The sequence below is a fragment of the Elephantulus edwardii genome, unplaced genomic scaffold (genome assembly GCF_000299155.1).
Source record: "Elephantulus edwardii isolate Elephantulus edwardi_28Jun2011 unplaced genomic scaffold, EleEdw1.0 scaffold00044, whole genome shotgun sequence".
Classification (NCBI taxonomy): Eukaryota; Metazoa; Chordata; class Mammalia; order Macroscelidea; family Macroscelididae; genus Elephantulus; species Elephantulus edwardii.
In genome coordinates, this window is record NW_006399794.1 from 5106462 (window position 1) to 5123291 (window position 16830).

Sequence of the window (16830 nt, forward strand, 5' to 3'; positions counted from 1 at the left end):
TATTTTTTTGTGCTCCAGTGTTTTTTGTAAAAAGGATATAAACATAGTATATACTTTATCACATGGGTTTATACATGTTATACATGTAAAATATATAAGCTATACATGTACTGTTGGGGGAGGGGAAGAGTTGAGAAAGAAGCTGGTCCCAAGTAGCAAACGGGATTTTGTTAGTAGACTTGAGAGGGACACCAAGTGACTGTGCAGAGAAGGTTCAAATGGACAAAAGACAAAATTTTTAATACGTACTCATCAACTGAGCCAGCCAATGGCTTTTTGGACCGCTTAATGGCATAAATGCATCCATCCAGTCTCTTCACACATTTAAATACTGAGCCAAATTCTCCAGAACCAATTTTCTCTAGTTCATGAAATTCTGTTGCATACCGTGACTTCATGTTGCTTTCAGTAATTGTAATTCTCTGTAATAAAAAGTGTATTCATGCATGTAACACAAAAATATGAAAGTGTACATAACAAGAGTGACCCTGGAAAACATTATGCTGAGTGAAAAATCTGTCACAAAAGGACAAATATTGCATAACACCACTGTTTTGCAGCAAGATGACATGCAGGGGTTAAGAGGAAAACAAGAAAAGAATAAATAGATAATGAACACTGCATTAGAGCAGATGAAGGAAAGACTAAACCGATTATATATATGATTAGGCATTATATGTGTGTCTAGAATAAGAGGCACATTGCAAAGTGGATTGGGGTAGGAAGGAAACTATAACAAATGAATATTTAAAAAAGAAAGTGAACCGGGGACGGGAGGAAATGTGTAATAATGAATAAAGTCCAATTTTTGTGTAAAATGTCATTAAAAATCACAATGAAAATAAAAACTATATAAAAATATGAAAATGATTTTTGCTATAGGGACTAGGTCTATGTGTGAAATTAAAAAAATCATTATACCATATGTTTTAATACTCATTTAACAGTTATATGTGGTAATTTGTTAAGAAGCAGAATACCAAATTTCAGAAAGAATTAGGAAAAAATAAGAGAGCTAGCTAAGTACTTTAGCAGGTCTTGTTTCATCTTCAAATTCATAATCACTGGTTTCCATATCTTCACCACAGGAACTGGAGGGAAGAAAGTATTTTTTCCATTAATATGCTTAACATATATATCAAAATTCTTTCTGACAAATGTACAGGAGACTATCAGTGAGATAAAAATATCAGAAAAGTCTTTTCATTTCACAAACATAAGCCCAGCTGTTAGATTCACTAACCAATAAATTGCAACAGCATCATTATGTATCACAATTAAAGTCTTGCTGGATATACTCTTACTGGCTAACTTATTTTTGACACCAGATTTCCCACAAACTGTGGACTTTTTATTCCTCCTCTTCCATAGCTGATTATTTCCCACCCATCTCCTGAGAATCGAGTACTATTAGTAGAAAAAATTTCAGAGCACGTTCATGTCATGTCATCCAGAAAAAAAACTAAATTTGGTAAGCCCTGGAAAGCAATTAATATTAAGAAATTACTTACTCATTCCAGTATGTTCTCTTTCTTCCACGACACTGTCCTGAGGAATGAAGCAATAGAGAATCCGGAGTGAAGGGATTAATATTCACTTGTGGAGTGTGTCGCACGTCAAATTCCCTTTTTCCAGAATTCATGAACAGAGAACCACCCCTGTGTTTAACAGAGCTGGAATCTATTCCTCGAGCTTTGGAAAGCAAACTCTAGGGAAGGAAAATAGAGATTTTAGAATCAGACACCCTTCTCAAGCCAACATTCAAGATTTTCTGGTGACTGAATGCATAGGTCAAAAGAAACACAAGAAAGCTCAGTTCTATCTGAAGCAAAATAAAAAACTGGTATGGAGTCTTCAGTTATACACTAAGCACCTTTTCTCAACAGGACAGCCAAGTAAAATCAGTTTCCAACTACAAAAAAGGTTAATTACAATTTTTTATAGTGGCTAGCAGTTAACAAACCGACCCATTCAATATGCCTAAAAACAGAAAGGAGTCAGCAAGGCCCAACGAAGCGCCCCTCCCCCTCTTTCTAAATAGGGCTTTGAAAGCCACTACTGCAAGTTCCAGTGGTCGCCTTGGGCAAACTGGCTAAGAGTGTAGCTCAAAAGTACACCCATTCCAGAGGTTGAGATTGCCTTACACCGACTCTCCAGCAAAGTTAACTTCCTATATAGATTTTATCAATTCCTATTTGAAGTGTCCGTTTTCAGATCTACTACTAATACATTTTTAGATGAGGTTAGCTGCAGAATCTTTTCCCACTCAACAAACAGGTGCTCAACCTTTAATGATTTCAAGATATTTATTTAGCTTTAACAGAAAAGTCTAAGGGGGTCCAAGCAACAACACTAATGTGTCTAACCTCTGCAAATTAACGTACTTGGCTGGAGACAACAAACTTGGGTTCTATCCACCGGGGATAAGGAGATAATTACTCAAAACAAAGAAACTTAAATGCTACCTTGACTTATCTGAGTCTTTAGTACTGCAGTTAAGTGTCTGGAAGGGTGGGCTTTTTCTCTCAAATCAGGAAGCAAAACTTTCCCCTAAAAATCCCCGACTGAAATTTAATGATGAGTACTTGTGTTGTGGAGTTTTTAGGTTTTTTAACTGAATTCCTCCTGCACGCGGCGCCCAAATTACAGAAGGCGACCACCGCAATTTAAAAGGCACCATCTGGCTGCGGCGCCGGGAGTGTCAGGTGGCCTGGCCAGCATCGTTCCAGCGCACGTCCCGGTGCCACACTCGGGGGTGACACGCTCGGGGCGGCCCCGGCGTCTAATCACCTGCCACCTGGCCGGCGCCGATCAGCCCCTTTGAAAGATGAAGAAGTTCCAGACGAGGCTCATTGTTCAGTTACATAATCTTAACGGCTACCTTCTGGGCAGGGCCCAAAAGAGGGGCTGCCAAGTCTGGTGTGGCGGCGCAGGGAAGCGAGAGGGGGTGCGGCCGGGCGGTTATGTAACCGAAGCCCGGCAGCGGGCCCCCCGCTCGGCTCCCGGCGCCGCGGCCTTTTTAAATGGCCCGGGCGGCCCTCCCGTCCTCACCTTGGGCGTGTGTGGCGTGTAGAAAAGCCGCAGCTTGCCGAAGGTCATGCGCTGCGGGGTGCCCGGGGTGCCCGGGTAATCCGGCAGCGGCGAGCAGAAGCCCTCGCCGTCCAGGCGCGCTCCGCAGCTCGGCGGGGACGAGTCCCCCGGGCCGCCGCAGCGCACCGGCGAAAACGAGCTGCCCAGAAAGTAGGCGGCCGCCGGCGACTTGACCGGCGACGAGGAGCCGAAGCCCTCCTCCTCCCACGAGTCGCCCTCGGCCCCGCCGCCAGCCCCGTCGGCGCCCGGGCAGGCGTCCCGCAACAGTATGTCCTCCTCCAGCTCCCCGGGGCTGCCCGGGGCCGGGCCGGGCGAGCGGCGGCACTCCAACCCGGGCTCCGGGGGGCTCCGTGCAGGCAGCAGCGGCGAGTCGGGCTCCTGAAAGGCTGAGTCTTCCCCAGTGCTGTGGCCACTGCCTTCCTCCTCCTCTTCTTCCTCCTCCTCCTCACAGTCGCTGCAGGGAGAGAAGATCAGCTTCTGCCGCAAGGTGCAGGAGACCCCGGCACCGCGGGGCGGCGGTGGTCGCTGCCGGCTGAAGAAGCTCATCGCGGCCCTGCAGCCGGGGCTGGCGATCCGAGAACCTAGGCCCAGAGCCCAGGGCACAGCCGGCACAGGGGGCGGGTCCGCCACGTGCGACTGGGCGCGCCCGGTAGCCGCGGCTGCAGGTCAGGGGCACCGATGGGCTGTGGCTCTGGGTCGCTCGGGGCTGCAGGAGGTGGTGGCGGCGGTGGTAGTAGCAGCAGGGACTATCCAGCAGAGGCGGAGCGGTCCAGGAACGAAGGCAAGGGATCTCCGCAAGTCTAGTCTCAGGTTCCGCCTCCGCGGCTTCCCGCGACCGTTAACCACGTGAGAGCGCAGCCCACCAATCCCAGCCCAGTCCCTGGTTTGAAAAAAAAGGAGGGCGCTACGTAGCCCGCGGGGGCGGGATTAGCTACGCGATTTTGGCGCGAACCCGCTCGTCCCGCCCCCAGCTCCGCGCTGGGTGAGGCCTGGGCGGGCCGAGTCTCAGCGGGCCTATGAGCGAGCAGAAGTGGCCCGGGCTGGGGCCCTTGACCGCACGAGGGACTTTCTGGGCCGGGTCTAGCGGATCTGGAAAGGCGGCCTTCTAGAAGGACCAAAGGGAAATTTACTCGCCCTGGCGGAGCCGTGCGCAGGCCTGGCCTAAGCCTTAGGGTCCCAGCGTGCAGGAGCGGCCATGCTCTAGCGCTGCCCCTAGGAGACTTGTGTTCCATGTCGCTTACCACGGGGCCAAAGGGGTGTTGTAGGCGTGGCCATGGACAGTCACGCTCCCCGGTCGAAGTCTGAGCTGAGAGTGGTGACTCATGCCTCAGGACTTTTTCCGGAACAGTGTGAACCGGTTTGCTTAGCCCAAACAATGAAATCAGCAAGCAAGAGGACACGTAAGGTGTCAAGTCATCCACACCGGCTATGGGGGCGGCTTCTAAGTTGTACTTTTCTTTCTAGCTCTCTGGTTCTGAGTGTGGATACAGGTAGTTGAGCTTCTCCAATCTATCTTGCACCTCTGCTGCTCATCCAGACATGCTCACAGTAAATACACACATCAGCACTTGTCGCCCAAGTGCCCACCACGCCACCACTGTGTTTATATTTGCCAGCACGTGGGCAAGTAAGTGTTGACAAGACCGATTGGCATAGCTCACTGCAAATTAAAACGCAAGTGGAGGGGGAAAAAATCCTACTTAGTCCCTATTGTTGCAGTATCTTCCAGTTTTTCAGGTGTAATTAGCACCTCTATAATATTGTCCCATCTCTTTTTCTCCCTCTGCTGTTTTTTGTTTTGTTTTGTTTTGTTTTAGGATAAATTCCTAGAAGTAGGATTTGGTTAGATGTTCTGAGGGGTGGGGAACTTGCCAGCAATGGCATTAGACTATGTACCTGGTGGATTCTGGTATTTTTTTTAAATGTCTGTTAATAGAGTTCTGTTTTGATTTCTATTGGACAGTATTTATGGTCTTTAAACAACAATGACTATTTGCCTGTATGTCTATTGTCTCTTTTTAAAATGTTGTTAAGTGCCGTTGAATCATAGACGGCTGATAGCGACCCTATGAAGGAAAGACCTGAACACATTCTTTTTAAAATACTTGATGGATATTAACTTTGTGATGTCTGTCGTTCAAAGGCTTAACTCAGGTATCACATCTCACTACTTAGCACTTCTTACATGGGCAAATAACAACTGAAGAAACCATCTACAACTGTCTTATTTTACAACTGAGGTATCACTGTGCCCTTTTTATAAATTATTCCAAAATGAATGTTTGGCTTTGTGAGGACAAGAACTCCATACTGTTCATCTCAAGGAAAGACACTCTCTCATCTACTACAGTGGCCAAAAGCAAGGGGCAGTTTTTAGCACACTCTCTGATTCTTCTGTCATCCCTGATAACAAATATCTTTGATGTAGACAGGTGATATTTTATCAATTTTATGTGGAATACAAAAATTGCTTTAGAAAACTTTTTACTATTCTATAAGCTGAGTTGTGCTCTGGAGGCCTAGTGACAAGAAGCTGTGCTATAATCCCTGAAGACGGGTGGTTTCAGGCCACCAGCTGCTCCAGTGGAGGGTCAGCTATGGGTTGATTCTGACTGTATGGTACACTACAACAACAACCTGAACCTAGGTAAATCCAGGTGGATTGACAGTGACTGCCTCAAAAGCTCTTGTATGTCAGGAAGTGTGAGGATGGCACAGGATAGAACAGGGTTCAAATCTTTTGTTCATAGGGTCATTATGAGTCGTACCCAATGGCACCTAACAACAACACCACCACAACAAGCCACCTTCCCCTACCTAGTGTGCTTTGTCAGACTTCTGGATCCTCTGTGGTTGATCAGACAATCTCAATGAGTTCCTTCCCCCATTCAGTCTTTCACAACAAACTGCTTGGTTGCCTTAACAGGCTTATGTGTAAAAAAGGTATGTTTATTTATTATTACTCCCTTCTAGAAAATAAGGTCCTTGAGTGTAAGAAGCAACTTCTATCATACTACAGTATTCTAATGAGTCTTAGGTGTTCACTATTTGTTGAAGAATTAATAGAGCCCTTACTTAAATATTTATTGACTTTGTTGCAAATTAGGTTGACTTGTTTGCAGACAAATCTGCCTATTTGAGATCTTTATCATATTTTATATCTGGATTTTTAAAAAAATTATCTTTTCTTCTTGACATGAATTCAAATGGTACCAACTGTTCCCACTTACCTTTAAAGTCCCATTTCAGTCCAAATTATCTTCTCCTGAGGTAAACACATTTTTTTCTTTTTGGTGGCAGAGATAGGGTAGTTTAGCTTTACCATCTGTCATCTTTCCTAAACTAGAAAATTCTTGAGATATAGTAGGCAAAAGGACATAGATTCTGCATGGAAAGCAAAAAGTTTCTGGTTCATAGGTCCAGAATATTTAATTTGTCACAAAGCATAGTAAAGCAAAACAAAAACCACTGTCTTATTTCACCACTTTCACTTTGTAACTGATCCTTAAGGGTATCAAAGTCTGTAAATCTTTACACAACTAGACCACCTCATCATTCTCCCATCTAGTAGATTTGAACAATCAACTTTTTGATTAATATGTCAGTGCTTTATCAACTGTGCCAATGGAGCTACTTCACAGAGAATGAGAGAGGTAAGTTCTCAGCATATGTATCTAGACTGACTCCAGGAAAGGAGTAAAAGAGAAGCTGAAAACCTGACTTATTGTTAAAATTACTTCAGTTATGAATGTTTTCCTTATCTTTGTCCATTTTCAGGTAAAATAAACATTCCTGCTCCACACTTTGCATCCTACCCAGTATCTACCACCTCACACCCTTTCATCCTTAAACAAGCTGTCTTCCCACCAAGTGCAAGGAGGCAGTATTTTTGTCTTTAGAACTCCTGCAACCAACACTGTGCCTTGGCCTTAAGTATCAGTGTACTTAATGTTTTCTGGAAAGTTAAGAATCTAGTGATATTTAAAACAAAGACTGCCAAATGAGTAAAAACCTTGGAAGAGGCAACAAGGAAAAGGCACAGATGTTAAGGTTTAACTGCAGCAATGTTCTAACTGAAACTTTTAAATGACTGTCCTGATTTTTTTTAAATGCCAGGCTCCTCAGGTCAGCACATAGTGTACTAATCAGGGTGATGAGTTTAACCCCTATCCACCTCCGGGGCATCTAAAATTAAAATTTCCAATTCCTTTTCCCACCCACTGTTGTTTCTAACTGTAATGTTGCTAAGCAATTTTTGCTTAGAATCGACACACTTGTGGTCATGTTATAATAACTGAATAAAAAAGTCCTGGCCTTTTAGCTGTTAGAGCAAACTTAAACCTGTTTATCTCCTTTCCTTGATAACTTGTCAGATTTTTTAATACTTTGTCAGATCATTTGCCTTCCTTAGCAGCAAGACAAGAAAGATTTCTGCCTCAAAATTTAGTTTCCTGAGTCACCCTCTCAAATGCTTTATATGTAGCATTTACTTGAATGCTCTTAACATGAGCTTTATACTTTTTTCCTACAATTTTTTAATTAATGCTTTTACAGAAAACTTGTATTTCAATTCATTCATTGTTTCACATTTTCGTCACCCCACCCCCCACCCCAAGCTTTATACTTTTGAATGAAAGATCCTTTAGAATGAAGAATTGTTTCTCTTGGTGATATCAAATCTATAGGTATGTTTCTTAAGATTTGTCAGCGTTAGGCAAAGCTGAATCTTAGGCTTCTGCTTTTCTTGCTTCTGATTCTGGAGCAATGATAACTTCTTGGATAGAGTTCTAATAAAAATAAAAATGAAAGCCACATTTATCAAGTCTATTTAGAACATAAAAAAACCAAATGTTGTTGTTACTGTTATGTGCCATCAATTTGCCTGCAACTCATAGCAATCCTATGTTCTGAAGCCTACCCTATTCTGAGCCAGTCTAACTGACTTTGACACACCTACCCCCATTGCCCTGCTTTCTGTATCAATCCATCTCATCTGGAGTCTTCCTCTCCTGCACTGTCCCTCCATCTTTCTGAGCATGATGTCCTTCTCCAAGGATTGGTCCCTCCTGACCACATGCCCACAGTATGTGAGATAGAGCTTTAAAATCCTAGCCTCAAAGGAGAAACTTGACTTCACGCTCTCCAAGAAAACCTTATTTGTTTTCTTGGCAGTCCATGGTATGTTTAAGACTCTTCTCCAGCACACAACTCAAATGCATCAAGTCTTCTGTTGTCCTTAGTCCTTAATCATTGTCCTACTCTTTGATGCATAGCAAGTAATTGCAAAGACTCAGGTGCACCTTAGTCTCTAGAGTGACATCACTGCTTCTCAGTAACTGTCAGAGGTCCCCGAGTGCGGATTACCTAATGCAATGCCACTTTTTTTATTTTCTGACTGCTGGTGCCCAGAGTCTTGATTGTGGAGCCAGGCAGGCTGTAACTTAACAACTTCAGTCTCTTTTCAATCCATGTTCTGCCAGTTGGCCCAGTAGTGAGAATCTTTGTCTTCTTGATGTTGAGCTTCAATCCATAGCATACAAAAAAAAAAATTCAACTGTCTTTCTTCATAGTCACCTTTCCCTTTCTGCTTTTCTCTCAGCAAAGCTCACCTCACCTCAGCCAATCTCTACCTGTTGCCAACTGCCAGTTGACACCATAAATCCAGACCTCAGATAAGAACGTGATACTCCTAACTCGTGTTTGACAGTTCAGGTGTACATTGGATTTCTCTACTCTGTTCCTTGGCTTTTTAGTCACTGATGCGTATGGTTATTTGGTTGTTTCACCACGTGCCCATCAGTTGAGAAAACAGCATAAGCAAGTACAATTCTTCCCTTGTTCAGTGGTTTAAGTGAGCCTAACACTACTCCTTGCAAATTATCAGTGTTCGGTAAGTGCTGCGAGTGTGCTTTTAACTATAGCAATATTATCTGAGATCAATTCATGTTTGTTAAAGGCATTGTAATCAGAAAGTCAACATGGGAATCTTGATATCCCCAAAATAAGTTTACTTAATATGGATTTATGTTCAACTATTTAGGAAAATAAAATCAGAGCAGAGGTAGTATTAATGGGACAAGAATTTGAGAAAAGCTCCAAAAAAAGCTAGTAGCTCATAATATATATTTTTAGGAAATAAAACATTATCACCCTTTCTTGAATAGTTAACCTTTAATGGACAACTAACTCGATGAGATAGTTTGATTCGGTGACTGGGGTAACGGGGGTAGGTGTGTCAGAGACAATAAGATTGGCACAGGATAGAGCAAAGTATAGGACTGTTGTATATAGGGTTGTTATGAGCCACAGGCACATAACAACAACAATGTACTATTTCCATTTCTCCTTCTAAGATTTATATAGGGTTGTTGTTGTTGTTGTTGTTATGTGCCGTCAAGTCACTTGCAACTCATAGCGAACCTATGTACAACAGCCCTAAACTCTGCTCTGTCCTGTGCCAATCTCACTGTTATACCCTTTTAGTATCTCTCTCTCTCATTGCCTTCAAGTCAAGAACGACTCATTCTCTATTCGGTTTATACTCACTTTATATTTAATATATTAAAAGTTGCTTTTTGTAGGCTGCCTCTAGTTAATTCAGAGTACCAGCGAGCCATGCATGGCCTATGGTAGCACAACTCCCAAGAGCCTATGCCACCAGACATTCCCCCTTTTGGCATGCATGTACAAGTTATCTAGATTATATACCAAATGTTTAAGGATTTGAAACTCCTTTTCAGTTTTTGCCTGAGATTGTTAGCACTGGGACACCATCCTAAGGGACTTTTGTCTGTGTATACCCAAAACTCAGCCTTAGTGAAAGTCACCCTTAGGCTTGCTCCAGTTATCTCAACTTCCTGTCAGCTTTTATACAAGCCCATACTCTTGACAGATTTTTGATAGTCAACTGCAGTCGGGCCAGGCCTGTGGCACTGAAACTATCTGCAGGAACTTTCTCAAGAGAAAACACCACTGACCATAGTTTTTAGATAAGAGATACGCCCTCAAGAATAGCCAAATTTAATAGAACAGCAAGCAAGAAATGCTGGTGAGGTGGTGGAGAAACTGGAACCCTTATTCACTGTTGGTGGAAGTGTTAAATGGTGCAACCACTGTGGAAGGCAGTGTGGCACTTTTTCAAAAAGTTGCAAATATACCATTTGACCCAGCAATTCCACTACTGGGAATATACCCCAAAGAGACAATAACTGCTACCCAAGCAAGTATATGCACATTCATGTTTATCATGGCTTTGTTCACAATAGCAAGGAGTTGGAAACAACCTAAGTGCCCATCAACAAACGAATGGATAGAGAAGCTGTGGTATATTCACACAATGGAATACTATACTGCATTGAAAAACAAGGAACTCACACAATATTATCCAAAATAGGTGACCCTGGAGGACATTATGGAGTGAAATATCTCAGTCACAAAAAGACAAATACTGCATGGTGTCACTGTTGTAAACAGGACTGACATCAGGGTTGGAGGGAGACTAAGAAAGATGGGATAAATAATATATACTGCATTGAAACAGATGAGGGAGAAAACGGTTTAAAAGGGATATGTGGTTAGGTATTTTTGTCCTGACAAGAGTCCAGAGCGAAGGCTGCATAGTGGAGTGGACCTGGTGGGATGGATTGTAAAACAATGAAAGACTTTTACTCTTTAAAAGAGAAGAGTGTACTGGGGTGGGATGAGGAAGAAGAAAAGTGCAACAATAAATGTAAAAAAAAATTTTTAAAAAATTGAGACGCCCTCAGTGAACATATTTAAAACTAGAACTTAATGAAGATTTTTGTCAAAATGTCATGCTTCCAGTTTGCTATTTTATAATCTCTCTCTACTGGAGAAAAACTGAGTAATTTCATCTTCTCCAGATTAAAAAAAAACAAACCACATCAAACCCAAGCAGAATGGCCTGCTTTTCTCTCTGTCACTTTATGAATTTCAGTCACAGAAAATCACAGAAATGTTAAAAACTAAGAGAACTGCTTGCTTGCCCAGTAGAACAGGTGCTCATTCAGTAAATATCTGGATAATCCATTGACTAATTGCCTCCTCTTCTAGGTTAGTGGCATACACAGGAAATGACCTGGATGAAGTAGGACTGCTATTTGTTTGCTAGCCACATTGTGATTATTTAAACTAGCTCTGTTCAGATTACTGTAGCAGAAAAGACATGATGACTCTTTGGCAGTGAGTCAAGTGGCCCTGCCTCATTGGGGGAGGGGAAGGAGATAAGGCAGACAGCCCATGCTGGGCTTTTGTGTAGCAACAAGAATGTTTGGGTACTGTTGTCTTGATGACTCAAGGATGAGTCAGTTTTAAAGTTCTGTAAAAGGTCTGGTTTCAGCTCAGAAGGGACTTGAAAGATGAAGTCATCCTGTAGCTGATTGGACAGAAAGGAGCCAGTAGTGTGTGATAACCATCAGCTGATTGGTGGTGTGAGTATACACACAAAAACAGATACTAGGCAAGAAGGAACCAGGTCCTAAAGGTAGAAATCAACTACCTGGCTATCTATTGAGTGACTATTATGTTATAACATCTTCCTTAACCTACCACGTGCCCGAATAACACAGGACAAATGTCAAGCACTACAAGGCAATAAGGTTTTTTGTGGGATATGGGGAAGGGACAGTTTCAATTACATAGCAGGCACATTTTTTTTCAGTTAATTTTTAATTTAAAAGAATGCTTATAAATTATATTGATTTTTTCATTCCATCACTCACATAAATTTTATTTTATAGCATTGTAGTTATAATTTCATTCCATCATTTATAACACTAATTTTTGCGGGTTTTTTTGTGGTTTTTTGTTATTATTGTTGTTGCTGTTGTTATGTACCGTTGAATCGTATCCAACTGGCATAGGAGGAGATTTGCTCCTCCTCCAGCGGAGCATCTGGTGGATTCAAGACATGTGCCTTTGATTGCAACACACATTCTTGACACTAGGGCACCAGAGCTCCCTATAACACTAATTTTGTATAATGTTGTTGTTGTCGTTATGTGCCATCAAGTTGCTTGTGACTCATAGCTAGTCTATGTACAAGAACCCTGCTCTATCCTGTGCCAACCTCATTGTCTCCAACACACCTACTCTCACCACCCCATTCACTGAATCAATCCATCTCATCTAGGGTCTTTCTCTCCTGCGCTGTTCCACCACTCTCCCAAATATAATGTCCTTCTCCAAGGACTGGTCCCTCCTTGCAACATGCCTGAAGTATATCAGACGAAGCTTCAGAATCCTTCACTCCGAGGAGCAGCCCGGCTTCACCTTCTCCAGAACAAACCTGTTTGTTCTCCTAGCAGTCCATGGTATATTCAACACTCTTCTCCAGCACCAAAGCTCAAAGGTATTTATTCTCCTTCTATCATCCCTAGTCACTGTTCAGCTCTTCGATACATAACACGCAATTGCAAAGACTTTTGCAATTGCCCAGATCAGGCGCACGTTAGTCTCCAGCCTGACATCATTGCTCTTCAGTACTCTGGAGAGGTCCCTGACAGCTGACTTTCCCAGAGAAATTCTCCTCTTGATTTCCTGGCTACTGGTACCCAGAGTGTTGACTATGGAGCAAAATAAAACTCTTAACTATCTCAATCTCTTCACCATCCATACTGATGCTGCCAATTGGCCCAGTGGTGAGAACCTTTGTTTTCTTGATGTTGAACTCAATCTACATTGAAGGCTGCAATCCTTGACCTTCTGCAGCAAGTGCTTAAGGGTCTCCTCAGTTTCAGCAAGCGAGGTTGTGTCATCTGCCTAACGCAGGTTGTTGATGAATCTTCCACCAATCCGGATTCCACGTTCCTCCTTGTACAGCCCAGCATCCCAGATGATCTGTTCTATATACAGATTGAAAGGTATGGAGACAAAATACATCCCTGACAATACCCCCCTTCTTGATTTTGAACCATGCAGTGTCTCCTTGCTCTGTTCTGACAACTGCCTCTTGGTCCAAGCATAAGTTTTGCATAAGCACAATCAAATGTTCTGGGATTCCCATTCTTCTCACAGCTTGTTGTGATCCATACAGTCAAAAGCCTTTGCATAGTCAATGAAGCACCGATAGACATTCCTCTGGTACTCTGCTTTCTGCCAAGAGCCATCTAACATTAGCTATAATATCCCTAGCACCATGACCTCTTCTAAATCCACCCTGTACATCTGGCAGTTAGTTCTCTGTTGACGTGTTGCTCCAGTCATTTTTGGATAATTTTCAGGAGAATCTTGCTTGCATGTGACATTAATGATGTTGTTTGATATTAATTATGAAAGATTGTTTTTGCTGTTATGTGCCATTGAAGTCTCCTGTGATTCATAGCAGCCCTGTGAACAGCAGATCTGAACCTTGCCCTATCCTGCTGTCATTCTCACCATCTACAACATACTTGAGCTCATCGGTACAGTCACCATGTCAGTCTATCTTGTTGTGGGTCCTCCTCTCTTATGTTGACATCCTAACAATGTGCCCACAGTATGTGAGATGGAGTGTCACTATTCTTGTCTCCAAAGAGCAGTCTCGTTTCACTTTCTCCGGAGCAGACCTGTTTATTCTCTTGGCTGTCCATCAAATATTCAGTACTCCTTTCCAACACCACAACTCAAAGGCATGAATTCTTTTTCTTACATCCTTAATCACTGTCCAGCTTTCAGATGCATTGCAAGCAATTTAGAAGTCCATGACTTGTGTCAGATGTACTTTAGTCTTCAAACTGACATCATTATTCTTCAGTACTCTGGAGAAATCCCTGACAGCAGATTTTCCCAGAGCACTATAACCCTTGATTTTTTTTAAACTGTACCATGTAATAGTGTTTAATATTTTTTTTAATCCCTTGATTTTTTTACTGCTAGCACCAAGGTTATTGATTGTGGATTCAAGAAAATGAACCCATTGAGAACGTCAAACTTTCTTCCATCTATCATGATGTTTCCTCTTGGCCCAGTGGTGAAGGTTTTAATTTTCTTGATGTTGAGATGGCTGCAGTTTTTTTAATCTTCTTCAGCAAGCACTTCAAGTCCTCCTCAGTTTAGAATCAGAGACTGAAACAGGACTACCTTCGGATCAAGAAGGACCCAGTGCCTTATATCTGCGCTGAGCCCCTCCCCTCAAACATCCTCGAATGGCACTATGTTGTCCGAGGCCCTGAGATAACTCCTTATGAGGGCGGCTACTATCATGGAAAACCAATTTTCCCCCCGAGAGTTTCCCTTTAAGGCTCCTAGTATTTATATGATAACGCCCAATGGAAGATTTAAATGCAACACAAGGCTGTGCTTGTCCATCACTGATTTCCACCCTGACACGTGGAACCCAGCATGGTCTGTCTCCACCATCCTCAAGAGGCTCCTCAGCTTCATGGTGGAGAAGGGCCCCATGCTGGGCAGCATTGAGACCTCAGACTTCACGAAAAGACAACTGGCTGTACAAAGCTTAGCATTCAACCTCAAAGACAAAGTCTTCTGTGAACTCTTTCCTGATGTCGTGGAGGAAATTAAGCAGAAGCAGAAAGCCCAGAAAGAACTCAACAGCAGGCCCCCAACCCTGCCTCTGCCAGACGTGGTCCCTGACGGTGAGGCCCACCTTGGCCAGCATGGGGCCCCACTGCTCAAAGGGCATGCACCAGCAGCTGGGCCAAATCCACCGGGGTTACAGCAGGCTAACCGCCACCACGGACTCTTGGGGGGCGCACTAGCGAATTTGTTTGTCATCGTGGGGTTTGCTGCCTTTGCCTACACAGTCAAGTATGTGCTGAGGAGCATAGCGGCCGGCATGGACAGCAGCGGGGCCGTGCAGGCAGGCAGATGTGCGGCCAGGGGCAGTGCCTCGCCTGACTCCTGTGTTTAGCTCTTTAAAAAGGAGGACGAAACTGACGGGTGATTAGAGGATGTGGAGTGAGCCTGTGGTGCCCTCTTCTTCCAGCGATCTCATCGGGTCGGGCGTGGAGCTGCTCGGAGCTGCTCGGAGTGCGTCCGGCTCGCGGCACTTCATCACGCGGGCCGGCACGCTTTGATTTTTATAGCACATTTCCTGTTTTGTCTTTGGACTTGTTTTAGTAAACATGTTTTTCATTTTACTAGATTTGGTCACTTAAAAATATAAATCTCAAAGCCTATCAAACACACACACACACACACACACACACACACACACACCCAACAAAATCAAACACATTGTTGTGAAGTCAGGAACAACACATAGCTAACCCTCCATTGGGCTTCCATGGCTGTAAAATGCACAGGAGGAGATTACTCATCTTTCTCTTGTGGAGACACTAGTGGATTTGTGGATTTGAACCACCAGAGAGGTGCAGCCTTTGAGTTAGCCGCAGAATTCCCGCCAGATTATAAGACCAGGGCTCACTTTTAAGTATTTAATAGCATAAGAATATTAACTAATCCTGTAAGAATTTTAAAAGCCTGCAAGTAGGAGCGGCACCCACTTCCGAAATAGCTTGCCTCCGGACAATGCTCAGGCCGTTCGTTCATAGGGTCGCTATGAGTTGTCTATGAATCGACGGCACCTAACAACAACAACAACAAAATTTTAAAAGGAAAATGTACATTAACCTATTTGAGTCCAAGTTCCAAAAGAGTGTGTGTGTGGGGGTGGGGTGGGGGGACCTGTCTTGGGAAACACTATAGCCAGAGCGCTTAGACTTGAGGATGGCAGGACTTTATTTCTCTTTGGGCATGCTCTTAGGTACTGAGGAGTTGGAACCAATTCGTAGTTGGCCCTCCAGTGGGTTTTCAGAGGCTGTAAACTGCACAGGATGAGATGACCCATCATCCTACTCCCACAGAGAAGTTGGTGGATTTGAACTGCCTGCCTTCAGGTTGATAGCACAACTCCTAACCCCTATGACACCAGAGCTTCCTACTTGGACATATTAGGATGAACCAATCACTAGAGAAAGACTTCATGCTCGTTAAAGTAGGGGGCTATTGAAAGAGAAGACTTTCAATGAGGTTAATTAGCACAGAGCCTGAAACAGTGGCCTTAAGTATACCTATTGTGAGAATCATGTAGGGTTGGGCAGCATTTTGTCCTGTTACAGGTAGAATTGCTCTGAGTCTCAGTTGATTTACCAGCAAAGATCAAGAACTGCAGCCTTTGATATGCAAGAAAACAAAGTCCCTCACCAGAGGGCCAACAGACAACATCATGATAGACGGAGAAAGGATTAAAGCTATCAATGATTTCATTGTGCTTGGATCAACAATCAACACCCTTGACACCAGCAGTCAGGAAATGAAGAGATGTATTGCATTGGGTAAGTCTGCTGTCAGGGCACGCTCATGTTTATTGCTGCTTTGTTCACAGTAGCAAAGAGTTAGAAACAACCTAAGTGCCTATCAACAAACAAATGGATAGAGTATGCTGCATTGAAAAACAGGGAACTCATGAAATACTATACAAAATGGGTGACTCTTAGGAGCCTTGGTGGTGCTGTGTGAAAGGAAACGGTCTGTTAACAGAAAAAGGATGACCCTGGAGGACATTATACTGAGTGAACTATCTCAGTCACAAAAGGAAAAATACTGCATAGTGCCACTGTTGTAAAATGGGACTGACAGCAGAGTTGGGAGGAACCTAAGAAAAGAGAGGATAAATAATGTATACTAAAGGGAAGCCACTGACTGGGAAAAAGTATTCGGTAATAACATATCAGATAAGGGACTTATATCCAGAATTTATGAAATACTTGAGCACCACAA

General features: G+C 43.3%; 1 protein-coding gene and 1 pseudogene across 2 annotated transcripts in view; one reads left to right on the forward strand and one right to left on the reverse strand.

Annotated features, from left to right (window-relative positions):
• Nucleotides 1-16830, reverse strand: part of WEE1 (WEE1 G2 checkpoint kinase) — a 33365-nt gene that overhangs the window by 15765 nt on the left and 770 nt on the right. The window contains exons 2-6 of one of the 2 annotated variants that reach the window (XM_006885424.1): nt 4043-4045; nt 3052-3655; nt 1512-1708; nt 1028-1091; nt 250-422 (exon numbers count right to left, since the gene is read on the reverse strand). In XM_006885424.1, the coding sequence (XP_006885486.1) occupies nt 250-422; nt 1028-1091; nt 1512-1708; nt 3052-3636 (1019 nt within the window). In that variant the 5' untranslated portion in view covers nt 3637-3655; nt 4043-4045. Of the gene's footprint in view, nt 1-249; nt 423-1027; nt 1092-1511; nt 1709-3051; nt 3901-4042; nt 4046-16830 lie in introns of those variants that run through there. The other variant, XM_006885423.1, reaches the window with a different exon arrangement.
• LOC102873889 lies at nt 4364-14959 on the forward strand (annotated as a pseudogene).